Source organism: Macrobrachium rosenbergii, chromosome 29 (assembly GCF_040412425.1).
Source record: "Macrobrachium rosenbergii isolate ZJJX-2024 chromosome 29, ASM4041242v1, whole genome shotgun sequence".
Lineage (NCBI taxonomy): Eukaryota > Metazoa > Arthropoda > Malacostraca > Decapoda > Palaemonidae > Macrobrachium > Macrobrachium rosenbergii.
This window is the reverse complement of record NC_089769.1, coordinates 20,991,331-21,013,877: the sequence shown is the minus strand read 5'-3', so window position 1 is coordinate 21,013,877 and position 22,547 is coordinate 20,991,331. Positions and strand designations below refer to the sequence as shown.

The following is a 22,547-nucleotide window of genomic DNA, read 5'->3' as shown; positions in this document are numbered from 1 at the left end:
GATGCTATAAGGTGCACCTCATTTCTAATGAGTTTTAAAATACGTTTCTGAAATTTATCACATTCAGTAATTTATTTACTACAACCCCGAAAACCGTATAACCATCGCCTGTCTCTGACTTCCAGTATTGGTCTATTATTTTGTTGACAATGATGGACATTATGACTGGCAAGGCTGGTGTGAGGTAAAATCATCATAGGCCTACATACAAGAATGCATTCCCTCTTCTCTGTTAATAAATACAGCATACGCTCTTCATCATTGAAGTGTTTGTAAATCCAAACAAGGGAAATAAAAAAATTTATAGTTGGATGCACATTGCCTAACTGAAAATCTTACATACTTTTGATAAGCACAAAGTTGTGAAAAGGTAGGATACGGTATATTCTTTAATGTTACAATTTTTATATGGAAAGTAACAAATTATGTCAATTTTCAATAGTTTAAAAAAATATGTTAAGGCCTAATCCTATATTAAGATGCTTTAAGACAACGGGATTTCCGTTATTTCTCTCTCTTTGTTGAGATGCTTTTCTGTCTGAGGGGTTTGGTTAACTACACAACCTGCTGAACTACCAAACAAGTCCCAAGGAAAATGTAACCAAGGACTAGTGGATCAGTCCTTTTGGCAGAATGAGATGAAGGTGGTACAGCATCATACACCTGCCTTGACTATCTGTGCTATCAAAAGGTACTCTGAATTGCAAGGAAGTCTAAGAGGTTAGGTCCTTCTTAGGTAGTACCTCACGGCTTGCACCGGGCATAAAAGCTCTCCTCCTGATCACCACAAACAAAGTACCCGAGAAAGGAAACTGTGAAACTCTTGTATCTCTTATCAAGAACTGCCAGGTCCTGGGTTTCTGCCACAAACTCAAGAATGAAAGAGAATGCAAGGTTCCCAAACCTCCAAGCGCTGGACAAGATACGAAAGACATTCAACTTGTCCATACACTTTGTTGAGGCTAAGGTTAGCAGGAAGACTGTCTTGAGTGTAAGATCTCAGTCTGAGGCCTCCCCTAAGGGGCCATATGGTGCCTGAATAAGACTGTGGAGGAGTTACATACCACTCTGAAGGAAGAAGCTCAGGAAGGGGGGGCAAGACTGCTTGAACTCCTCATTAGCACAGATAACTCCACTGAAGCAGACAGATTTATGATCTTCAGTCTGACAACCTGGATTAAGGCAGACCAATAACCTTTTACAGCAGAGATAGAGAGGAGCCTGTCTCATAATGCAGACAGAGAGGAGCTTGTCTCAACAAAGGTAGACATAAAAGTCCACAATCTCCTGAAATCTGACTGGAGAGACCCATCCAAGACACCAATCACATATGATGTACATGCCAAAGCTCTTCATAGGTGCCCATACATCTGCACAGCCCTGGAAAAACTTCTTTCTTGCAGTTGTTGGAAACCTCAAAGTTTGCAGTTGGAGGGTTTGTACTGACTGATGACAACTATGAAAGCGTGGCTGATGAAATAAAAGTAGCCCATGGGGGAATCTCTCTGAAAACCTCAACTATGACAGCCAGCAGATCAGGAAACCACTCAGCATGGGGCCAACAAGGAGCTATCAGGTTCATTCTGAGCCCCAGTGTGACTAACACTCAATCATTTCGCAGACCAGACAAAATAAAGGAAAAGTATAAACATCCAGATTACCCCAAGGGTGTTAGAAGGTGTCTTCTTAAAAGTCCAAAGAACTGGGGACAGGGGTGCAGAACACTGGTGGGAGTTTCCTGTTTAGCACTGTGGCAAATAGGTCAGTCACTGATGTTTACCAAAGCTCAAACTGTCTTTTGTCATGTGAGGGTATACAGATCACTCTGTCCCTACACTACCTGCCTCTGCTGGCTGAGCTGGACTGCCAAACCTTGCTGACAGCTTGTTTGTATGCATAAAGGAAACTGACAATTCATTTGTTACCCTTCACAGGAATTATGTAGAAGTACAGATAACTCTCCATATAAACAGGTTCTATATACATGTTTTAGCTTTAAAATGGACTCTAATTAGGAGATAATGATCTATTTGCAGGAATCCTTTACATAAACACAGGTAAGAAAAAGAAGCATGAGCAAAATTTGTTTGTCTCTGTATTACTAAAGATGATAATGTACTATATACTGCCAGTATCAAATAGATAGCAAAGAATCAATTGCCCCTGAACTTGACCGCCCATTACAGGCAGTCCTCGCTTATCAGCGGCATCAGTTAACAGCATTTCGGTTTTACAGTGCTTGGCTAACAGCATCTTTAATCAGATTTTCTGCCACAGTAAGTGGTTTACCGGTGTCGGCAAGCAATTTATCAGCATCAGCAAGCAGTTTATTGGAGCCTGATAAGCGGTTTATTGTCACGATGTCGTAAATGCCATTTATAACCATAATTATTGGCGATTTTCGATTATCAGTGATTTTCAGTTATTGGCGCTCGCCTAAGAAAGGAACGCTCACCATTAACCAGGGACTGCAGATACCAGTTTTGAACACATGGGGAAATGTGGACTTTTTGCCTGATCCAGCAGCACAAATTGGAAGGAGAGCAAAGAGAATGGACATCGAAAACTTGTTTCCAATGTTCTGTTACTCATGTTCATATATTTATCAGAACCCCAAAAAAAGGGTAAAGTTTCCTGCTGTTTTGAAACCTAACCCCTTACTGCCATTTATTCTTGTGGGGACTTACAATCTATTTACAAGACTTCAATTTACATGATGTCTTTAGAAACATATCCCCACTGTTAATGAGTTATCTGTATTTGAATTTTGAGTTGTTTTTATTTCTTTCCTTATCCCCATTTGTTATTTTCAGTATTTGGAGAGAATTTTAATTTAATCCCTAGTACATTGCACCGGTAAATTACTAAGTTGGACTTTTTTTTTTTTTTTACTCCAAACTGTCTTCTATGTGTGTAAACATTAAGTTCGTTCAAAATGGAATTTATTTTCTTTTCAGCATACTGTATTCACGTACAGTATTTAGCTTATTCTCTTGTTCTCAAGAAGAGCTGTGCATCTTATTTTTTACGCACAGTTAAAAAGATTGTTTGTGGTGGTCAAACCCCCAGGATACTGCACATCTGCTTGATATATTTTTGCCCAGGCCTCAGTATACTTGTCTTCCCTGGATACAGACCTTCCTCCTCTTTGTATGTACTTTTGAGGAACTTGAAAAGTAAAAAGTACAAAGTATATAAAATATTTAGTGAACTACCACCACAAATGCTGATTAATTAAACATAAGTGAAAAGCAAACAAGTAAATACGTAATTTGAACAAGGAATATGAAAAGGAAACTTACTGGGCAAAAAACTCTGTCCACAAGACAACCTATGCTAGATGCTAAAAGTTACCAATGAACCAAACAAAAGTTATCAATGAACCAAACAAAAGCTTCATCTAAGGAAAACCTGGTTAGCGTAATGCTTGCTAATTACCTAGAATTAACCAAAAACAGCACAGCCAAAACTTACCAATCAGACAACAAATGCAATGTAAGCAAACCTAACACTAAACCTGAAGGCGATTGGCAGTTGTTGCACTCCTCTTCAGACAAAATATGTCAGTATTTCCATAAATATCTGGAAAGCTACCACCCATATTAAGTAAAAATCATCCATGAATTTGTTAAAATTTTGTCTCCAAACCATGAAAAATATGCTAATCACCAAATTGTGTAAAACACACATCTCCAAGGAAACGAATGAAAGGTGGCGACTTCATGACAGCAGTGAGCACTCAAAAATTTCTTAACAGTCTCTTGTAGTTGCCAGAGACCTGCACAGTACTACAGGGTTTATCTTAAGATGGACTACAGCATCCAGTATGATTTTGCAGCAAAAAATGGGTTAATTACAAATAATGGGTCTAATGTGAAACAAACATTTTTCAAGTAGTCAAACATTACAATCACTACTAGGGAACCTCCACTACGCTAAAAAACTAGAGCACTCAGTCTTTGTCATCAAAGCATGTACCACATCACAAAGGGGATCAGGAATCAACATCCTCACAAAAAAAAAATATGGCATTTTCTTCAATTCAAAAGTAAGCAAAGGAGCCAGAAGAATTCCTTTTGGTAATAATTATTCTTGAACACCTTTCAATGTATCAAATATATCACTATTACTGCAAACAATGAAACAATTCTCTCACACACTTTACAAATAAGAAATGAAAGAGTATACACAATATACACAATAGTTTTAACAACTATATTCATGACATCCCACAAAATATGTGAAATTTATAATCAACCATTTTTATAACAAAAGAAAACCACTTCCAATAGCATGAATGTAGACTACCAGGTCTAAGTATTTCATGAAAAATACAAATACAGGACAAATGAGCCTGTCTGCTTGCGTAAATTATTGAGGCATACACTTTCAACACATTAATTATACTATAATCCATAAATACTAATTCCACAATTACTTGAGACCTACTCCAAGGAAGACAATATGATTTATGCAGAAAAAGAGAAAAAACTATTATTACTTTTTCTTGTACAGTACTGTACAATTATATAAAGTACTTGACATTTGATCTCAACCAAATAAAAGCACAGTGGAGTGAAAGTTAAAAATCTAACCAACCCAGAAACTTTTCAAATTTCCACTTACCCAGACTAAGGATGACAGGAGATGAGCTTGGAGAAAATAACAATAACGGGGTCTTGATAAGAGCCATCTGTCTTTCATTAAAAATCTTGTACTGAACTTTGCTGAGCTACAGTTTTAAGTAGACACTTTTTCCTTATATGAGTACACCACGTTAAAAAATTTTCACCTTGAAAAATCTCAAATTAGATGTTGAAGTGACCTTCCATTTTCAAATTCCAGACCACCTGTTTACTGTCACAGTTTTTAAAAGCCATGTGTAATCCTTTTCTTTAAATTTAGCCTCAATCTTCACAATTTCTACATCACATCTGTGTAACACATGGGGTCTTTCATATCATCTCTTACATAAATTCCACTAATGACATCACTTTATCAAAATGTCCCCGGCATTCTCTACACAGCCCATCCATTCTTCATGAAGATTCATACACATGACTTTGATGCACCTACCACTAATTTCCCATAAATAATTGTAATTACCTCCAATAATTGCAACAAAATAATCAATATCATATAAAAATTATTCCAACTTACAATAAAGGGTTGGTTAACCATAAACATAGCTTAACCCAGCCACCAAGCTAATACAGTAATGAGTAAATGAAAGGTTAACAACTCTACTTTTTTGTATATCAAAATATAGCTTCATAACTATTTATATAATGCATGTCCAGTATGAAAGTCTTTACTCTACAAAATACAGTGCAGCCTGATGGCACAAAGGTGCTTGAGACCATAGGAGTAGTCTTTGGTAATTCCAAACAACCTTCATCTTTTCAATTACCAAACATACCAAGGCAATACTCCATAGTTCAGTACAACCATTCAGGTATATAGTAGTCCTATAAAGATAAATACACTACAGAAAATAAAAAACAAGTTTGGCAGTCAACTGGGGTTTACTATTATTATTATTATTACTATTAGATACTTTAACCAGACTGAGGTCATGGATGCCGAAATAAAGTACAATTCATAATTAGGTAAAAACAAGCACTGCAGTTTTACAAGAAACAAATCTGGCAATAAAAGAAAATTATCACCAAGGTCATAAGCACAAATGGTAATAATAATCACAATGTAAGAACATCAAAGGTAGCAAACAATTACTGAATGTTGAAACAAAAATGCAAACCATAACAGAGATAAAAAAAAATTTCAAATAAAAATCAACACCTATCCATCTAACAGTAGTTATTACGGCATGTCATGAAAGGTAATCAACCAAAACACGGTAAGACACTAACTCTAACATAACCACCAAGCAAAAAATACAGACAAGAATAACTGAAGAGAAATAATGGGCAAATTATAGACAGTAACACGGGAGTAACTGGCAAAGCACCATAAAGCAAAGTAAACAACAACAGAAATAAAAGATTTTAATTTCCCAACCTGAATATGCTTAGGAGTTCCTGATACTGTTGTAACTTACAACCAGACAAAAGTAGAACAAGACTGAGAGTTACTATAAACAGATGGATCAAAGGTGCCATGTACCTGTCACTCGGTGGTTGACTTATATTTTTCTTCAACAGTTACTCTTGAAATAGGTAATCCTCTGAATACATGATTCTGTGACTTTGCTGCCTTCTCATGGAAAACCCTCTTACTCTAATTTCAATTCAAGTTCTGCTACTGTGTTTTCTGACTCTACCTTTCTACATTTAAGAGGCAGGTTTCATTTCTTTTTATTTTCATTTGACTTTTTGTGCAGAGACCAGAGAAGTGTACAAGGTTGCCCGTCCCCCTGGAATTTGCTTAAAAAATAAAGTAATGATTACATATGATACCAGAATATATAATGATGGAATTGGCTAGGCTAGAATAGACAAAAACTATGTATTAACATCATCCTCACAGCACCCAACCAGTTCTGAAGTAGGGGTGAGCCTATACAATCTAAGATCACTATCAACGAAAAATCATCAGGACATAAAACTGGAAAACAAATGAAACTTTTCAACTAGTCAGAGTTCTATAGGCAAATGTAGCCTACTGACATAATAAATAGTCAAATTCCCTATTTTTCAAATTATTAAAGAATAAGCATGTTGCAAAGATGATCATTGATGTGGTTATTTGGAGAAACAGAAGGCTCATAATCTTTAGGAATAGAATATATCTGATCTGACATGGAATAATCATACCCAACTAATAGCTATGGCTCAGAGAGCTTATGCTTCAGCAGAAAATTTGACAATTTAACAATAAATGGGGAGTGGTGGAAAATTTACACATTTCTCTATGGCCCCCCTTTTAAGAGAGGTCTAGTTTTTTGGAAAAAACTCCTTTAGAGGAGGGTGAGCATGATACCATCTCTACCCTAGTCCATTGAAAATTATACTTGTCCACAAGGTGGAGGACTTCCACTCCATGTGATGCTGAAGAGACAACCCCAACAGTGTATGCAAGTCCTATTGGACTCCACCTCTTCCCTTTCCTTTAATACACAGTCCAGGAGTTGATTTTTCTTCTCCCTGGAAGGAGCATTTTTGTCCAATTCAAATGGAGTGCTGCTGCTATTGTTGTCCTTTCTTTTGTTGTTGGAAGGATCCTATAGTAGTGACTGGAGGCTTGTAAGGGTCCAATTCTTCCTGAGCTTTCTTAGGCTTTGGGAGAGGAAACTCAGGATGTATTGCTTCCCAGATTCCCTTTTTCCAAGAACAACATATTTTGTGCAATTCTGTTGCTGGACTAGTTCAATGAGTTGTGCAGCAACAGATTCTTCACACAGGTCCCTCACAGAAGGGAGAAGAAGGTAATAGCGAGGTTACATCGGAGAGCGAAATGTTGGAGTCCACCAATGCTTCCTTTCAAGTCTAAATGCTTTAGTGTTTTGGCTACTGTAGCAAACATTGTTCTGGAAGACAGCTACTTCAACATAGTAGTAGAAGTTATAATACTGAGGATGTGGAGTCTAATATAAAATTCTTTTAAGGATTCCAAATTGCTCAGTAGCCATGTCCAATGGGAACTTTTTCCCCTAGAAAGGAAGGACAAGTGTCGCCCATTCCTTTGTACAACCATCAGATGCTGGGATGGCAGAGACAAATGGTTTTAATTCTGCAATTAACTCTTGTTTCCAAGTCATCAAAAAACTTTGAAATTCTGTCTTCACATGACCGATTGTTTAAAAAGTGAATGGACAGAAGACTATTGCCTACTGGAAAGGGTACTGGTTCTCTAAAATTGTTACTGTGCTGTATTTTCCATTAAGCTGGAGAAAGTTTGCTTTTATGGCTGTCACTGCTACATTAATAGGCAGGATAACCATCTCCTTTGACAATTTCTGAATTCTTATTGAAAGAGACAAAATGTCATTCAGTATTGTGAAAGGCCACTCTGTCCAGAAATTCTACATGCTCAACCCAAATCACAGTTTTCCTTTCATTAATGAGGTATTTTCCATTTAGGGAAAGGATGTACACTGAGGTGTCTCATCAAGGGTTATTACAGTATCATTCTTAGAGGCGAACATAGGCGCCTGTATTCTGGTTTGAGTTTTTATTGTTTGACCTGGTCATATTATTGTTACCAGTCGGAGCTCTGGGAGTGAGTAGGCTGTCTATTATTACCCATTCTGATTTCAATGGAGAACAAGACAAGTGATTCAGCTTTGTTTTGGGCATCCAATAACCTAAATGTTTTTGTGAGATAACTAACCTCTGCCTGGGCAGACTGTGAAGCCTTTCTATCATCTAGTTTAAAAGACAGGAAATATGTACACATCACACCCAATTCCATATCCAGGACAGCCTTAAATTCCTCTTGGGAACCATGAATAGGATATACTGACACTACATAACATGGTCACCCTTAATACTCCTAATGATTTCCTCCCAGAATTCTGAAAGTACAGCAAGTGGTATTTCCCTAATAGGGAAGCCTTCATGAACTGACTAAGCAAAAGCAGTTGTATCACTGTGCCAACTGGCACTATTCTGGCTGAGACCAACTATAAGAGAATTCTTTGAGGTTGGTTGGTCTGTCTTATGGAGCCCCGGGGTGACCATGAGAGTGTAACTTCTGTGGGGACGCTATAAAAAATAGTCTGAACATATCCTAAAACTTCAAAATTCAATGAAAACTTTGTAATTCGTATTCTCATTTTCACAATTCTGCTACAATTGTTGAGCTTGTTAGGTCTAATGTTATATGCTGTGGAGGTAGTTATGATGACCACTTCGAGCTAAGCGTGCTGGCATTGACAGCACTGCTAATCCTATCACACTGTGCTTTGAGCTACGCAGTTTAAAAAAATCAGTCCATGTTACATAGATTACAAAGTTTACCAATGCATAAGAGATCACACTTATACCCACAGGGAAAATAATGTTAGCTGGGAATTCGCAAAATTTATCGACAAGTAAGACACTGAAAATAAAAAAACTTTAACATTATTTGGCAACCGTTACGCTTAGTCTGAGATTTTGGACGATACACAAAGAATCAGGTGTCATCACATTTGAGCATAACTGTATATAAAATCATTATAGATTGAGTTTCAAAATTCTGAAGACTTCTCTGTCATGAGGTAATATTCTAATTCTGTTTTTCTTCCGTTTTGAATATTGTTCCCTAGTTTAATCTTCAGCAGATGAAACACATCTTAAACTGTTGGACAAAACTTGAGTTTTATCAAATTTCTTATCCCAGATCCTGATATTGATCTCTGTCACCGTTATTCAACTGTTTCATGTGCATGATGTATAGGATATTTCATCATTCAGATTATCCTTTTCATTCAGATGTTTCCAGACTATACCATCCACCACACAGAACCAGTATGGAGCCAATTCTAACAAATTTTCCTTTTCTTCTGTGATGCTCAATATCATACAGTTTTCTACAAGTTTTATTCCTGTTGTGACTGAACTGTGAATGATCTTCCTAAACCTCTAGCAGAATCGCTGAAATTTCAGAAGCTCAAACTAGATACAAATTCTTTTTTTGTTGAACAAGCTGACAAGTCTCACTAAATAGTGTCTCAACTGCTTCATCTATATTTTGTTATTTACCTTGGATTTCTTCGTTATCTCAAAAATAATGATAATAATAATAATAATAATAATAATAATAATAATAATAATAATAATAAATAAAAATAATAGTAATAATAATACTAATAATAATAATGATAATAATAATAATAATGTATAGGAAGGAAGTAGGCGCTCACTTTAACATGCTCTGTTAAATAACATGGTAGTATCAGTCAAACTGATTTTATATTGAGCCATGCCTCTTCTACATATAAGTCTTCTCTCTTCAATGCTAATGTTTGACAAAAGCTGCCTAATATTCATATTATGAATGAGAAAAATGATGTAGAAGCTCAAAGTCAGCAACTGTTTTCATAGAGGAAAAAATTGTTGAACCTTGAGCTTCTATATCATTTCTCACCAAAAATATGAACAATGGCCAGCTTTTGTCAAACATTATCACTGAAGAGACAAGCATTATAATTAAAATTGAGAAGACACAATATCAAAATCAATCTGACTAATGCTGTCATTTTAATAACACAACAAAAAAACATCAATAATAATAATAATAGTATGAAGGGAGTAGACCTTCTTTCAAGCAAGTCTTGTTAAAGAGAATGGCAGCATCAGTAGAATTGATTTTATATATGGTCTTTTCAATTCTTATTATTTTCTTCTCATCAGGGCTGACAATTGCTAATAACTGCCCGATGTTCATAGTCTGGGTAAGGAAATGGTTTTTTTGTAGGTTGTAGGTTAATTTTAATATTATATATCATATATGAAGTTAAAATTGGCGTGTGGTCGCCGTAGAGTTTCTGGGACTCGCAAATTAAACTTGGGAATCTCCTTTGTTGTGTTTCTAAGTGTGTAGTGGAATTCCAACATCCCAGAAGCTCTAGGCGACCATACGCCAATTTTAACTTCATATATACGATATGATATTAAAATTAACCTAAAAACCAACTTCAAAACATTTGCCAGTTATTAGCAAATATCAGCCCTGATGAGAAGAAAATAAGAAGAACATTTCCCCCGGCCGGCGGTTTACGTTAGCTTTTCAAATATATTCATCAGAAATTATGACGCATGTTCGGGGTTACGACGCGTCACGACGATCCGACGGAAGAAATATGGCCCCAAAATGGCAGAATAATCATAATTTGAAGGTTTTTTTATGTAAAACTCAATAATTGAGTTTACATCGTTTTCAATGCACCCAGAGCATTAAAAAAGGTTTTCTTATGATTTTTGACGATTTTCGACGAATGATGCTGCCATTCGCCTTATAAAATCAATTCCAATGATGCTACCATTCTCTTTAATAATAATAATAATAATAATAATGACTGCCATCCAAACAATAACATATCTCCTCTAAATTGGCTGTGATAATTCCCAAAGCAGTGACAGCAAGCTTCACTAGCAATTTACAAAAAGCATATTAAAATGAATGCAACATTATTAACACCAATGCCATAGTTTTTGGAAGGTCCTGCAACCTCACATGGTCTGCAAATACATTTTTTTGGCTTTACGTTCACCAAACACTGAATTGTAGTCCTCCCTTACTACTTAGGTTGCCAATTTTCTATAAACACTGTGCATCTGTAAATGTACTAAACAAATCACATGGCAATTGTTATGTTTTCACTCTCACATAATTCTACATACTTGTGACCACATTATATGTTGGCATTTTAAAAATTATTATGGTTCTTGAAGGACCATATGCATCACCCTGTCAAATGGTATCTTTACAAATTCTTAACACTAAGCTCATTTGAAATAATTATACTCCTATGGACGTTAATGAACACAGCCACCTTGCAAAGCCCTATTTTCTTTATACAGTAGTTAGAATAACAAAATCTATTTATTGAAATGCAAAGTATGGAAAAAATATTAAACATAGAAAGCAGGACTTCATATAAAAAGGAACAATCTCTAGTTTAACCACTGTAGATTCCTTTTGGACATATTAAAACAAAATTCAAAATATAAATCTCTTTACACAAAGTATTTTTACAACGACGACTAATAAAATAATGTAGTATAGCTACAAACATGAAGAGGAATGAAGAATTAGAAAAAGTATTCAGGGAAAATGAATATCAAAATGGCACATTTTCATGCTTTAAATTTTACCTACACACAAAAAGTCAGTCACAGGTTCAAGCAGCAAACTCATCGAGGCACAGTACCATAATCCCTTACCCTAGGCCTTTCCACAACATGTGACCGATCTCGCCATTTGTTATCTTCATCGCTATCCCACTCTTGACCTTTAAGGGCCTGAGTCAAAGCTTCTTTCAACTGTTCACAAAGAGTCTTGTACTCAGTCTCTTCACTGGCACCAAAGTCAAAATCAGCAACTTCAACAGAGTACCTGAAATAAAAGCAAATTTAAAACTATGGTACTTCTACTACTTTAATTTGACGGCACAATAGTAAAAATCCATTTCATGTGCTTTGCGAGGCAGCAGCTTCATTTTCTGGCTTATTTGAGTGGTCCATAAAATATGCAGACCTTGTTTAAGTTTTGCTATACTGACCACTATATTGCAATGTAAACTGATAAGTGAACAACTGACAGAATCCTCCTTTCATGAGTGACCCTCAATGCAAGATGCTGTCTTTCTTACATGCATAAGAAACTAAATGGACTGACATCAGGGAGCAAATTGTTTATTTAAAGAACTTGACTTTAGTTTTGTATGTATCGACACAAATAACAAAACATTCAATTTAACCCAGCTGATACTCAAGTGGGAGGTGATGTCAAAAGTCCTATACATTTTGTCCAACTGTTCCTAAATATTTAAAAAACTCAAAGGGTTTCTGATAAATGACAATAAGTACCAGTAAACTTAAAATATCTACAGATACCCTCAATAGTCAAGACCTAGAAAATGGCAAATAAAATGTTTTTGTTAGGCAAAAAAAAGTTTTTTCATACAAAACGGATTCATCGTAGGATGCCTTATTTCTGTTTATGAGTTCCCATTCATACAAACTTGTATCAGTATAAGAAAAAAAAGGACTTCCCCAATTCATATGTCCCATACCCTTGTATGCTGCTACATGCCATCCCTCACTTAGCTGTAAAAAAGAGACGGATAAAACAGTTAGTGTGGGGACTTAATTTACACTGTTTTATCTGCCATAGCAGCCATATCTTGAAGCAGCCCAGACCTCATCTCCCTTTCCACCTCTCTGAGTATGCATCTAGGTACTGTGCAGCCCTAGTGGTAGGAACAGGTCATTACTTTGCATGTCTGTTGTTTGAACACCTGAAGTCATGTTTCCCTGAAATTTTTCTATATTCATCAAAATAATTTTCAATTATTCATTCCTTCTGATATATAAATCTTTTGTTGTTTTCTCTTTCTGATCATTTGGTGGTGGTAATTTACCATAGTTCATATAATTTTGCCCTTACTTAGTGTGTTTACTTGCCAGCCTGAACACTGATTATGAATGCCTACCAGCTGGCAAACACATAATAAATGAATTTATTTGATAACAATGCTTTTTGGATTTGTGTTGGCTTAGGTTTTGTTACTGCTCATGATGCTTAACAAATACAGTAATGTTTTCCCTTATTACAAAACTAAGAAGTCCACACCAACCAAGTCTGATCTTAAGCTTCAATGTCTGAATTAGCCATCAACAAAGCATTTTCAACACTGTATGTTAAAAGTAAAGGTTTCTGATTCTTACTACAACTACTCAATCAGTTAATTAATAAATATTTCAAAGGTAATTTAATGTGAAGAAATTTAATTCCCCCCCAAACAATCACATAATTATACAGCAAACAATTTATAGATTTGATCTTTTTTGTTTATCCTAATAACCAAAATGTTACCAGAAATGCAAAATATATGTATTACTGCTGTGTGAAAATATATGTAAAATAATTGGAGAAGTTGCTTATCTGGATTTCATGAATTTAGCTTGGAGGCTACTCAATCAGCATTTCAGTAATGTAGCCTTATTACACACCCAGAAAATGCAATTTTTCTAATGGACCCAAGAGGCTACTTTCTAGTCTAAAGTACTAGGAACAGTAGGAAACCGAAAATGGTCTTCAAAGTTTTACAATTTGTTAAAAAGGCCTCTAATACATCTCAACATAATACACATTTACTGAGATATACCAAGTTATGATTTGTTTTTCTAATATAAAGAATATGCCCAATATGATACACTATTAAAAGAAACTCTTGGCAGCCAGACATAACATAGAGGGGGGGCCTAAGGAACCAGATGAAATTCTACTTCCAAGTGATTTGGGTTTTGCAATGGTTTCCTGATCCTAAGGCTAAAAGACAAGCTAGCATTGCCAAATTGTTGATCCCATTACATTCCTTCATAAATGGTACCATGTCTCATTTCTTTCAGTTATGTTCAGACCCAGTACTGAGATTGAGATAAGTTGTAAAGATGATTCTTGTTCTGCATCAATTTTGCTACCATCTCCTCTAAAGCCAGCCAGTCCTCTATGTAACCCTTCAGCTTCATGGCACACAGGTGTGTCCAGACTGCCACTGGTATTACCTCCAAATCAGGTAAAGGCACTTTCTCGATACAGTCCAACCTCCTAAATCCAGCAGTCAGTGGTCCAGGAACTCACATTAACCGGGACTATTTTGAATCAGCCGCCATTAGTTCTCAAGCGGCTATGAGGGTGGTGTCACACATTTCAGTTTTTGGATTTTTTTTTTTTATTTTGTAACTGAAGCTTGCTGAGTAAATATACAAGCACAGTTTATTTCCAACAAAATCATTGTGAAACTCAAAAATATACAGCATACAAAAGAACCGTAATTTGCATATACGTACATATACAGAAAACCCACCGTATTCGCGGGGGATGTGTACCGCAGCCCCCCACCCCACACGAATAGCTAAAATCCACAATACTAAAAACACTTAGAACTGCCTATCTTGATAGTTTAGACACAAGAAAAACCCTCTAAAAATGCTTAAACATGAGTATTTTAATAGTTTTATCACAAAATGTGCATATAGTCCTGAAAATATAAAAAAGGGATTTTGAAAAGGAAAAATCTATTTCTGAGGAAGGCCCCGTGTCACCCGGTGAAATTCCATACTAACATGAATTTCTAGGTATAAAATGCTAGATATACAAGAGAAAAAAAAGCTTTCAGGAATGCTGGGGTTACTACCCCCAGATCGAGCGTCTTCCACAAAGGAGACGTCGGTATAACCAAGGGTGAGTGAAAGGATCACAACCACAGAGCCACACTCGATAGACATCCCCATGTCAAAACCCCTCGGAAAGAGCGGTGAGCCGTCCAGCCCCACGCTCATCCGCCCGCCAGGCCGGCGACACCAGCGCCATCTACACTCATTCCAGACTAGCACCACCCCAGGCTTGGCATGTGCAAGTAGGGGCAAAACCAACTCTGGGAGGGTCACCGGGTGACACGGGGCCTTCCTCAGAAATAGATTTTTCCTTTGTCAAAATCCCTTTTCTGACTCCAGCCCCATGTCAGCCGGTGAAATAGTGATAGAGAATCATGCCAAGACTGCAAACTACAGAAAAAAGACAAGGTGATCTGAACAAAAAACAGGCTATGAAAAAGGATTTGTAATGATGGAAATCCTTCTTTTGAATTAATGACAATACCCTTCATAATTGGTGGACTGGAAAAACGAATTGGTTTTCATCTTATCAATAAGTTGACTTAACCACTGAAATTGAGATTGTCTATGATCGAGTGTGCGTGTCGTAAGTGCGTAAGTTCAACCAAGTGCGTAGTTAAGCTCAACTCGCACTGTTCAAGACATGTTTGGTGACTTCAGAGGGGAAAGGGATGTAGTTCCCCTTATTTTCATTTGAAATGCCATATTTCTCCCTTGTAAAAGGTATGCACATATCTTAGTTTATGTTGTACATGTTGCCATAACACTTAATAGTGTTCTTGTGTATCTTTGCCTTAATGTAACAGCAAATTACCGAGAGTTGTTATGGTAATGTTACGTATGGTTGCAACATGATGAGCTTGCATGTGGTTGCAGTGCCACCAACCGTAGGCTAAGATGTGTGATATTCTTCCATAATTTTATGAATATATATCAATTCTTGACTTCAATTCCACCTCTTATGCATGAAAAGCCAGGCTAACTGTGTAATGTAACAGTTAAGTTAGGCATGAGCACAGCATAGCCCAGGCTAAGGACTGCATGCTGTTTGGCACAAGATGGCTGTCCTAAATGAACTTTTTGTATTACAGGGAACCAGTCTAGGGCATTCGTATTACATGAACCAGTATAAGGTATCTGTACAAGAACCAGTATAAGTACCTATGTAAAAAGAAGTTCTAACAATTATGGAAGGAACATTAGGAATAAGTTGTTTACACCATGTAACCTACTAAGAAGCATTAAACAACCCGCGGAAGTCGGCGTTTCCCTCAACCCTAACTACAAAATGAAGATTCGTCCATCTACGACGTCAAGTACCAGTCCAAGCTAAGAGTAACCCGGGATTTATTGACCTAGGCCGGTGTGTTACACTTGTTTGGCCTATGCCCAGGATTGAGTCGTTATGTATAGGCTAGTCTGAGTTAATTGTCCTAAAATGAATGGTAGCCTCCAAATTTAAGCCAGGACAATTGACATATCAAGCCATGAGTAGTAGAAGTAAGTATGACATTGGTGAAGTAAATATCACACTGGTGACAGCGGTGTAGGATGTATTTATCTATTATAGATTCATATATCCACCCCAATGTCCTAAAGTTGGCCACAAAGCCATTAGGCCTGTATTTATTTTCAGGTGTGGTAGCCTAACCTATTGTGATTAGACTTATGTCACCCTAGCCTAAGGTACTATTAGCCTATTGTATTGTAGTTTATGTTGACTTTTTACCTGTAGTCCTGTATAACATAGCCTACAAAATGGAGGGTGATGTAGAAAGAGAAGATTTCTATGATAATTTGTTGTCTGCCATGGATAATCAGAGCTCTCAAATGCAACAGTTGTGTGATCAGCTCATTGACATGAAAAGGGAAATGGCTAATTTATCAAATTCTACACCTGTCACTTCCACACCATTCAGTTCTAACAGAGCTAATGGTGCAGACATTAACCCATTGATTACAGTAGACAGAGCAGACATATCAATGACACCACATAACCCAGCTTCAGCAGTGACACACAATTTATCAAGTAATACACAGCCAGTCATGTCCAATAATCCATCCCAGGGCAATAACTCAGTCGATAACCCTATTATTCCAGTTGATAATCATTCTAAGGGATTTGTCTTAAAACCTAAGGATATTATGATGTTGAACTCAGTCGATAACCCTATTATTCCAGTTGATAATCATTCTAAGGGATTTGTCTTAAAACCTAAGGATATTATGATGTTGAAGTTGTCAGAATTACAGGGTGTTGGGACTGATAACAGACTAGCTAGATTTTTAGTCAAGTAGAGTTCTGTGTTTCTGCAGATGTTGATAAAATCCAAGTAGCACTTACTTTTATAGAGTGGAACAAGAAATTGCAACATTATTAACTGCTGAAATGGGTAAAAGGGGAAATAACATATGTTACAGGGAACAGAATCAACACTTTCAACACTTTTTTGAAAGTCAGCTGAGCGTGATCTTAGCGATCCACCTTCAAAAAGAAATGAAAAGATTCAAACCCATTGGGATCTCTCTCTCTCTCTCTCTCTCTCTCTCTCTCTCTCTCTCTACGTGATTTTGGGCTCATCCAGCTCATCCACCGACCTCTCTCATTCTCACAAGTAATTAAATGGACTATTTAAAGAAACACAATCGTTCTTACAAAAATAGGTTTATTATTCAAATAACCCAACAAGAAATGAATAAAACAAAGCAAAGATTAAAATGCATAATAAATGAATTATCGAGTCAGATAACTAAACTCTAAACTGCAAAGCACTTTGATTAAAGAAGTCTCATTATGGCTAATAGCCTGAAATCCCCAAAATCACACATACTCCCAAATCAATAACTAAAAGTCATGTCCAAAAAAACAGTCTACCACAATTCCACAGACATCTGTCGAAAGAATTAAACATGATAGAAAACTCCCAAAAATATATGAAATGCAAAACACAATAATGGAAAGTGTAAAATGCATAGCCAAGATATGGCAAACGTAACACAACAAAATAATAATATAAAAGAGGTATGAATATCCATATTAAATTTCCCACACCAGTTCACAAGTACATAATGATCAGAAAGTCATGGTAAAAATCACAAGTTCAATTTTCTCCCATAAAAACAGAGATTTGAGACTCTACCTTATCTGCCGATTTTCAAAGCCTGGAACCACTCCAAAGCTATGACTGGACAACTGCAGTTCTGTCACGTTAATGAGCGATCAAACTCGCTTTTAGGGCAGATTTTGGCATAATCTAGATCAAAGTAATTTTTTTACTCACAAATGTACATAACGCGCCCGGAGATCACCTGATCGCCAATATTGCTGAGCTTAGCGCAGAGAGAGCTGAGGAATCAAACTATTTGCTGAATACAAAGATTTTACATCAAGTCTCTCGCCCTAGTTCGCTCTGACTCCAAACCTTCCACGATAACATCTTAAAGCATTGAAACTATTGAAAAAATGCAAAAATATTCTTTAAGAGAGCTGCCCAAACCCCATAAGAGTCTCACTCTCCTTAACAGCAAACTAAAACAAAAGCATATGTATAAAACATAACAGATAGGGCTTTCAATTAGCAATGTCTACTGCACTGCAGTTTTAAGGACTGCTCTCAACGCACTTCCAAAGTCACCACTGGTTGTGTTTTAAGTGATTCCAAAAGCTAATTGTTGATTATCACATCAAAACAAATAACGTCCCAAACAAATCTGTCAGTCCCCTTCCTTATCATTTGAAAATCACAATCAGGCAAAGAAACCAGACATACCTGGCTGAACAATCTGTTTCCTGGTTTTGGGAACTGGAAAAATCACAATGGCTTTAATTTCCATCATTCACTCTTGACTCCCTTTAGAGATAACATTCCTAGATAGACAATTTTTCTTCTAGAAACTCAATTCCAGCACAATTTGACTTTAATCCAGCGAACACACTTAGGACTTCTTTAACACCCTTAGATGTTCTTCAATTGTATCTGTGCATATTGAGAATGTTCCATGTACACAAACATTTTAATTTTCCTAAGGTAAGCCATAAAATACTGATTTTAACCAGTCTAGTAAATGTTAAGGGACCCTTGTTATCCAAAAGGCATCCTATTAAACTCAATGTCCATTTTCACATTAGAAAATGCTGTATATTTCACCTTGATGCTCACAAAGGGGAACCTGTAAAAGTCTGCATAAGATCTATAGATGAAAATATGATTGCATCGATCTCAACAAACAAATTTTAATTTACAGGATATCTATCTGGGCATGTTTTTTCATTCAATTTAGGAAAATCTACACAAACTCTGATGCTGCAGTCTTTCTTAGGAACTGCCAGCAAAGGAAAATTAAACGGAGAATTGACGATTAATATTGGGTGCCAAATTCCCACCTCTGAACTTCTTTTTCAAACTTGATTGATCTTAAAAAATTTTGATATGCTGGAATATATTTTTACCCTTTTTGGCGGATTGAAGTTCTAAAACATCTGTAACTCCTAATTATTTTTCAAAGCAATTATATCTAGATATTCTTTCAACACTTTCTCTACTTTATCTGAATACGTTTCAGGATAATCAACTTTAGCCAAGTGTTCATACAGAACCTGACTGCTGAACTGTTGCTCCTAGTTAGGAAACATATTCCGTCTCCACAAAAACTCACTAATTTATGCTCTTCATTAAACTCTTCAAAATCAATAAAACGTGATTTTGTGATACTTAATTTTTCACTGAGTCTTGATAGCTAACTAATTCTACTGAAGTCACGCTTGACTGTTTGAAACTTCATTCACTGACACCGTACTCACAACGGTCTTTGAATTTCAGTCGGTTCCCTCAACAACGCACACTTGAGAAGGAAACTTTTTTCTTTCAGGACACTTTAACCAATGTAGGGTCAGGAAAAGTTTGCAATTCAATATCTTCCAACAAAAATCCTTTGAAAGATTTTTGCACGAAAATCCACTCTCTAATGAAGTGTTACACATGTCTCAGACTGTGTCTTAGGTTTCTCAAGTTTTTTTCCTGTGTATATATGGAACAAAAAACCTGACTCACCTATTGTAATTGAACTCCCGTAAGAATGTTGATGTTATGTTGCATGCAAGGGGGTGTTCTAGCAAAACCATTTCACCTAAGGCTAATTTTCTGATGACCAAAAATGATTCTACTATTGTGTTTATGGGGTTCAAAATAAGAAATGACTAACCTAAAATATTCAGTTTTCAAAATGTACAGTCACACTGTCTCACTAGAAGGGATTAATTTGCACTCTGGAAAAAGTGAAAAAGGTCAGCATTTACTGATTTAACTGAGCTACCAGAATCAATGAAAATAGAAATTTCACTGCCATTAGAGACTTGTATCCAATTGTGTTCAGGTTCTAGTGACTCTAAGACCTGATTAGTCATTATCCTGTGTCCGAAACCCAATATAAAATTTTTGTTAAAATTCTGCTGTTCCTTTGTGTATCTAGAACTTGCATCATGTGGAATTCTCCTGTCATATCTAGAAAACCTCCCCTGACTTATGAATAATCTCTATTCTTTGTGGCTGGGCAAAATCTCCATCCATGATCTGAAGATTTGAAAGACTAAACAATATCTCACTCTGCAATTTGATTTATATGTCCTAGTTTATCACAATTAAAACAACTCGTTTTGACTGATCTCTGGAATTTTCTAGCTGATTTATTGCACATGACCGGGCCATTTGTTTCATCATTTCCTTCCAGGAGGTACTAGCATTTTTCTTTGGTTTCTCAGGTGGCTTTTCTAATAACATCTTTTGCAATGATGTAAAAACTCCTGTCAGTGTTTGAATTTTGATAATTTTTATTAATTGTGCAAACTGGAAAAACGAATTGGTTTTCATCTTATCAATAATCTTGACTTAACCAACTGGAAATTGGGAGTGTATAGATTGTAACAATCTTTCAAAATTATCTAAAGAGATATTATTTCCAGTTCAATGGAAGCCTGTTATAGATTTCTTTAACTCACCTACTGCATCAAATCAAATTCGCGACTGTATGTGACTAGTGAATCATTGTTCCTTTCTTATTTTCATTTGAAATGCCATAATTTTGTAAAACTGCACATTATCTTAGTTTAACTTGTACATGTTGCCATAAATTAATAGCAGTTCATTCCAAGTTTTACACCTTAATGTAACAGCAAATTACCGAGAGTTGTTATGGTAATGTCTCCTTTATCCAACAGAAATGATTTGCATCTGTTAAAAGTGCCACCAACGTAATTTTAGGCTAAGATTCAGATAATTCTTCATGATTCAATGAAATTTATCAATTTTGGGTTGGCTTCCGTCAACTAACCCTTTAAAATTGTAATTGAAAAGCCACTTTATGCACCACAACTGAGTGGGATGTGCTTGCTGCATCGTCCGGCATTTTGTAAGTGATTATACGCCCTTGAGCAGTAACAACAAAAAAAGAAACCAAAAGAACACTAGAGAAAGGTAAAAGTTACCCCTCTAAAAGAAGAATAGGAGTTCTGCACAACTTACGAGAATGGGGTACTCACCAATTTGCACTGATTAGACTTGCTAACAGAAAACAGAGCTATGTGACGCCACCATCTCAAGATGGCAGAGTCCTAAATGAATTTTTGTTGAAGGGAACCAGTCTTGCTTAATTAACCAGTCTAAGGCATTCGTAATACTATTGAACTTAGTTTGGGTATTTTGTTAACCTATGTAAAACCAGTTCTAAAGATATCCAGATCTATTAGGAACAAGTTGTTTTACTCCCAGTAACCTACTAGAGAAGAAAAAAAAAACAACCCCTGGAGTTCACACGTTTCCCTCAACCCTAACTACAAAATGAAGATTCTTAGGTCCGTCTACGACGTCAAGTACCAGTCCAAGCTAAGAGTAATCCAATTAGTTTATTAACCTAGGCCAGTGTGACACTTGGGACACTATGCCCAGGATTAAAATCTGTTATAGGAACAGAATCAGTTAATTTTTTAAAATGAATGGTAGTGTGATCTTAGTGATCCGACCTCAGGAAAAAGACGTGAAAAGATTCACATGGTAACACCACAGTAGTATCTCTAAGAATGACGTCGTTTTCAAGCTCATCCACCCGACCTCTCTCATTCTCACAAGTAATTAAATGACTATTTAAAGAAACACAATCGTTCTTACAAAAATAGGTTTATTATTCAAATAACCCAACAAGAAATGAATAAAACAAAGCAAAGATTAAATGCATAATAAATGAATTATTAGGCCAGATAACTAAATTCTAAACTGCAAAGCACTTCTGATTAAAGAATTCTCATTATGGCTAATAGCCTGAAATCCCCTAAAATCACACATACTCCCAAATCAATAACTAAAAGTCATGTCCAAAAAAACTGTAGTCTGTATAACAATTCCACAGACAAATGGAAAGAATTAAACATGATAGAAAATTTCTAAAAATATTTGAAATGCAAAACACAATAATGGAAAGTGTAAAATGCATAGCCAAGATATGGCAAACTCATTGACAACAAAATAATAATATAAAAATTTATGAATATCCATATTAAATTTCCACACCAGTTCAGTTCAAGTACATAATGATCAGAAAGTCATGGTAAAAATCACAAGTTTAATTCCCATAAAACAGAGATTTGAGACTCTACCTTATCTGCCGATTTTCAGTGCCTGGAACCACTCCAAAGCTATGACTGGACAACTGCAGTTCTGTCACAGGGTTAATGAACATCAAACTCACTTTTAGTTGATAGATTTTGGC

At 36.2% G+C, this 22,547-nt stretch overlaps 1 protein-coding gene across 4 annotated transcripts in view; it reads right to left on the bottom strand.

The window, feature by feature from the left end:
• Positions 1-22,547, bottom strand: part of LOC136854657 (uncharacterized) — a 94,928-nt gene that overhangs the window by 7,561 nt on the left and 64,820 nt on the right. For 2 of the 4 annotated variants that reach the window (XR_010857757.1, XM_067131237.1), the window contains one exon: positions 11,832-12,003. Coding sequence is in view for 2 of the 4 variants with exons in the window: in XM_067131237.1 (XP_066987338.1) it covers positions 11,832-12,003 (172 nt within the window). In the remaining 2 variants the exon portion in view is untranslated. Of the gene's footprint in view, positions 1-11,762; positions 12,004-22,547 lie in introns of all 4 variants that reach the window. The other 2 variants (XR_010857756.1, XM_067131236.1) reach the window with 1 other exon arrangement.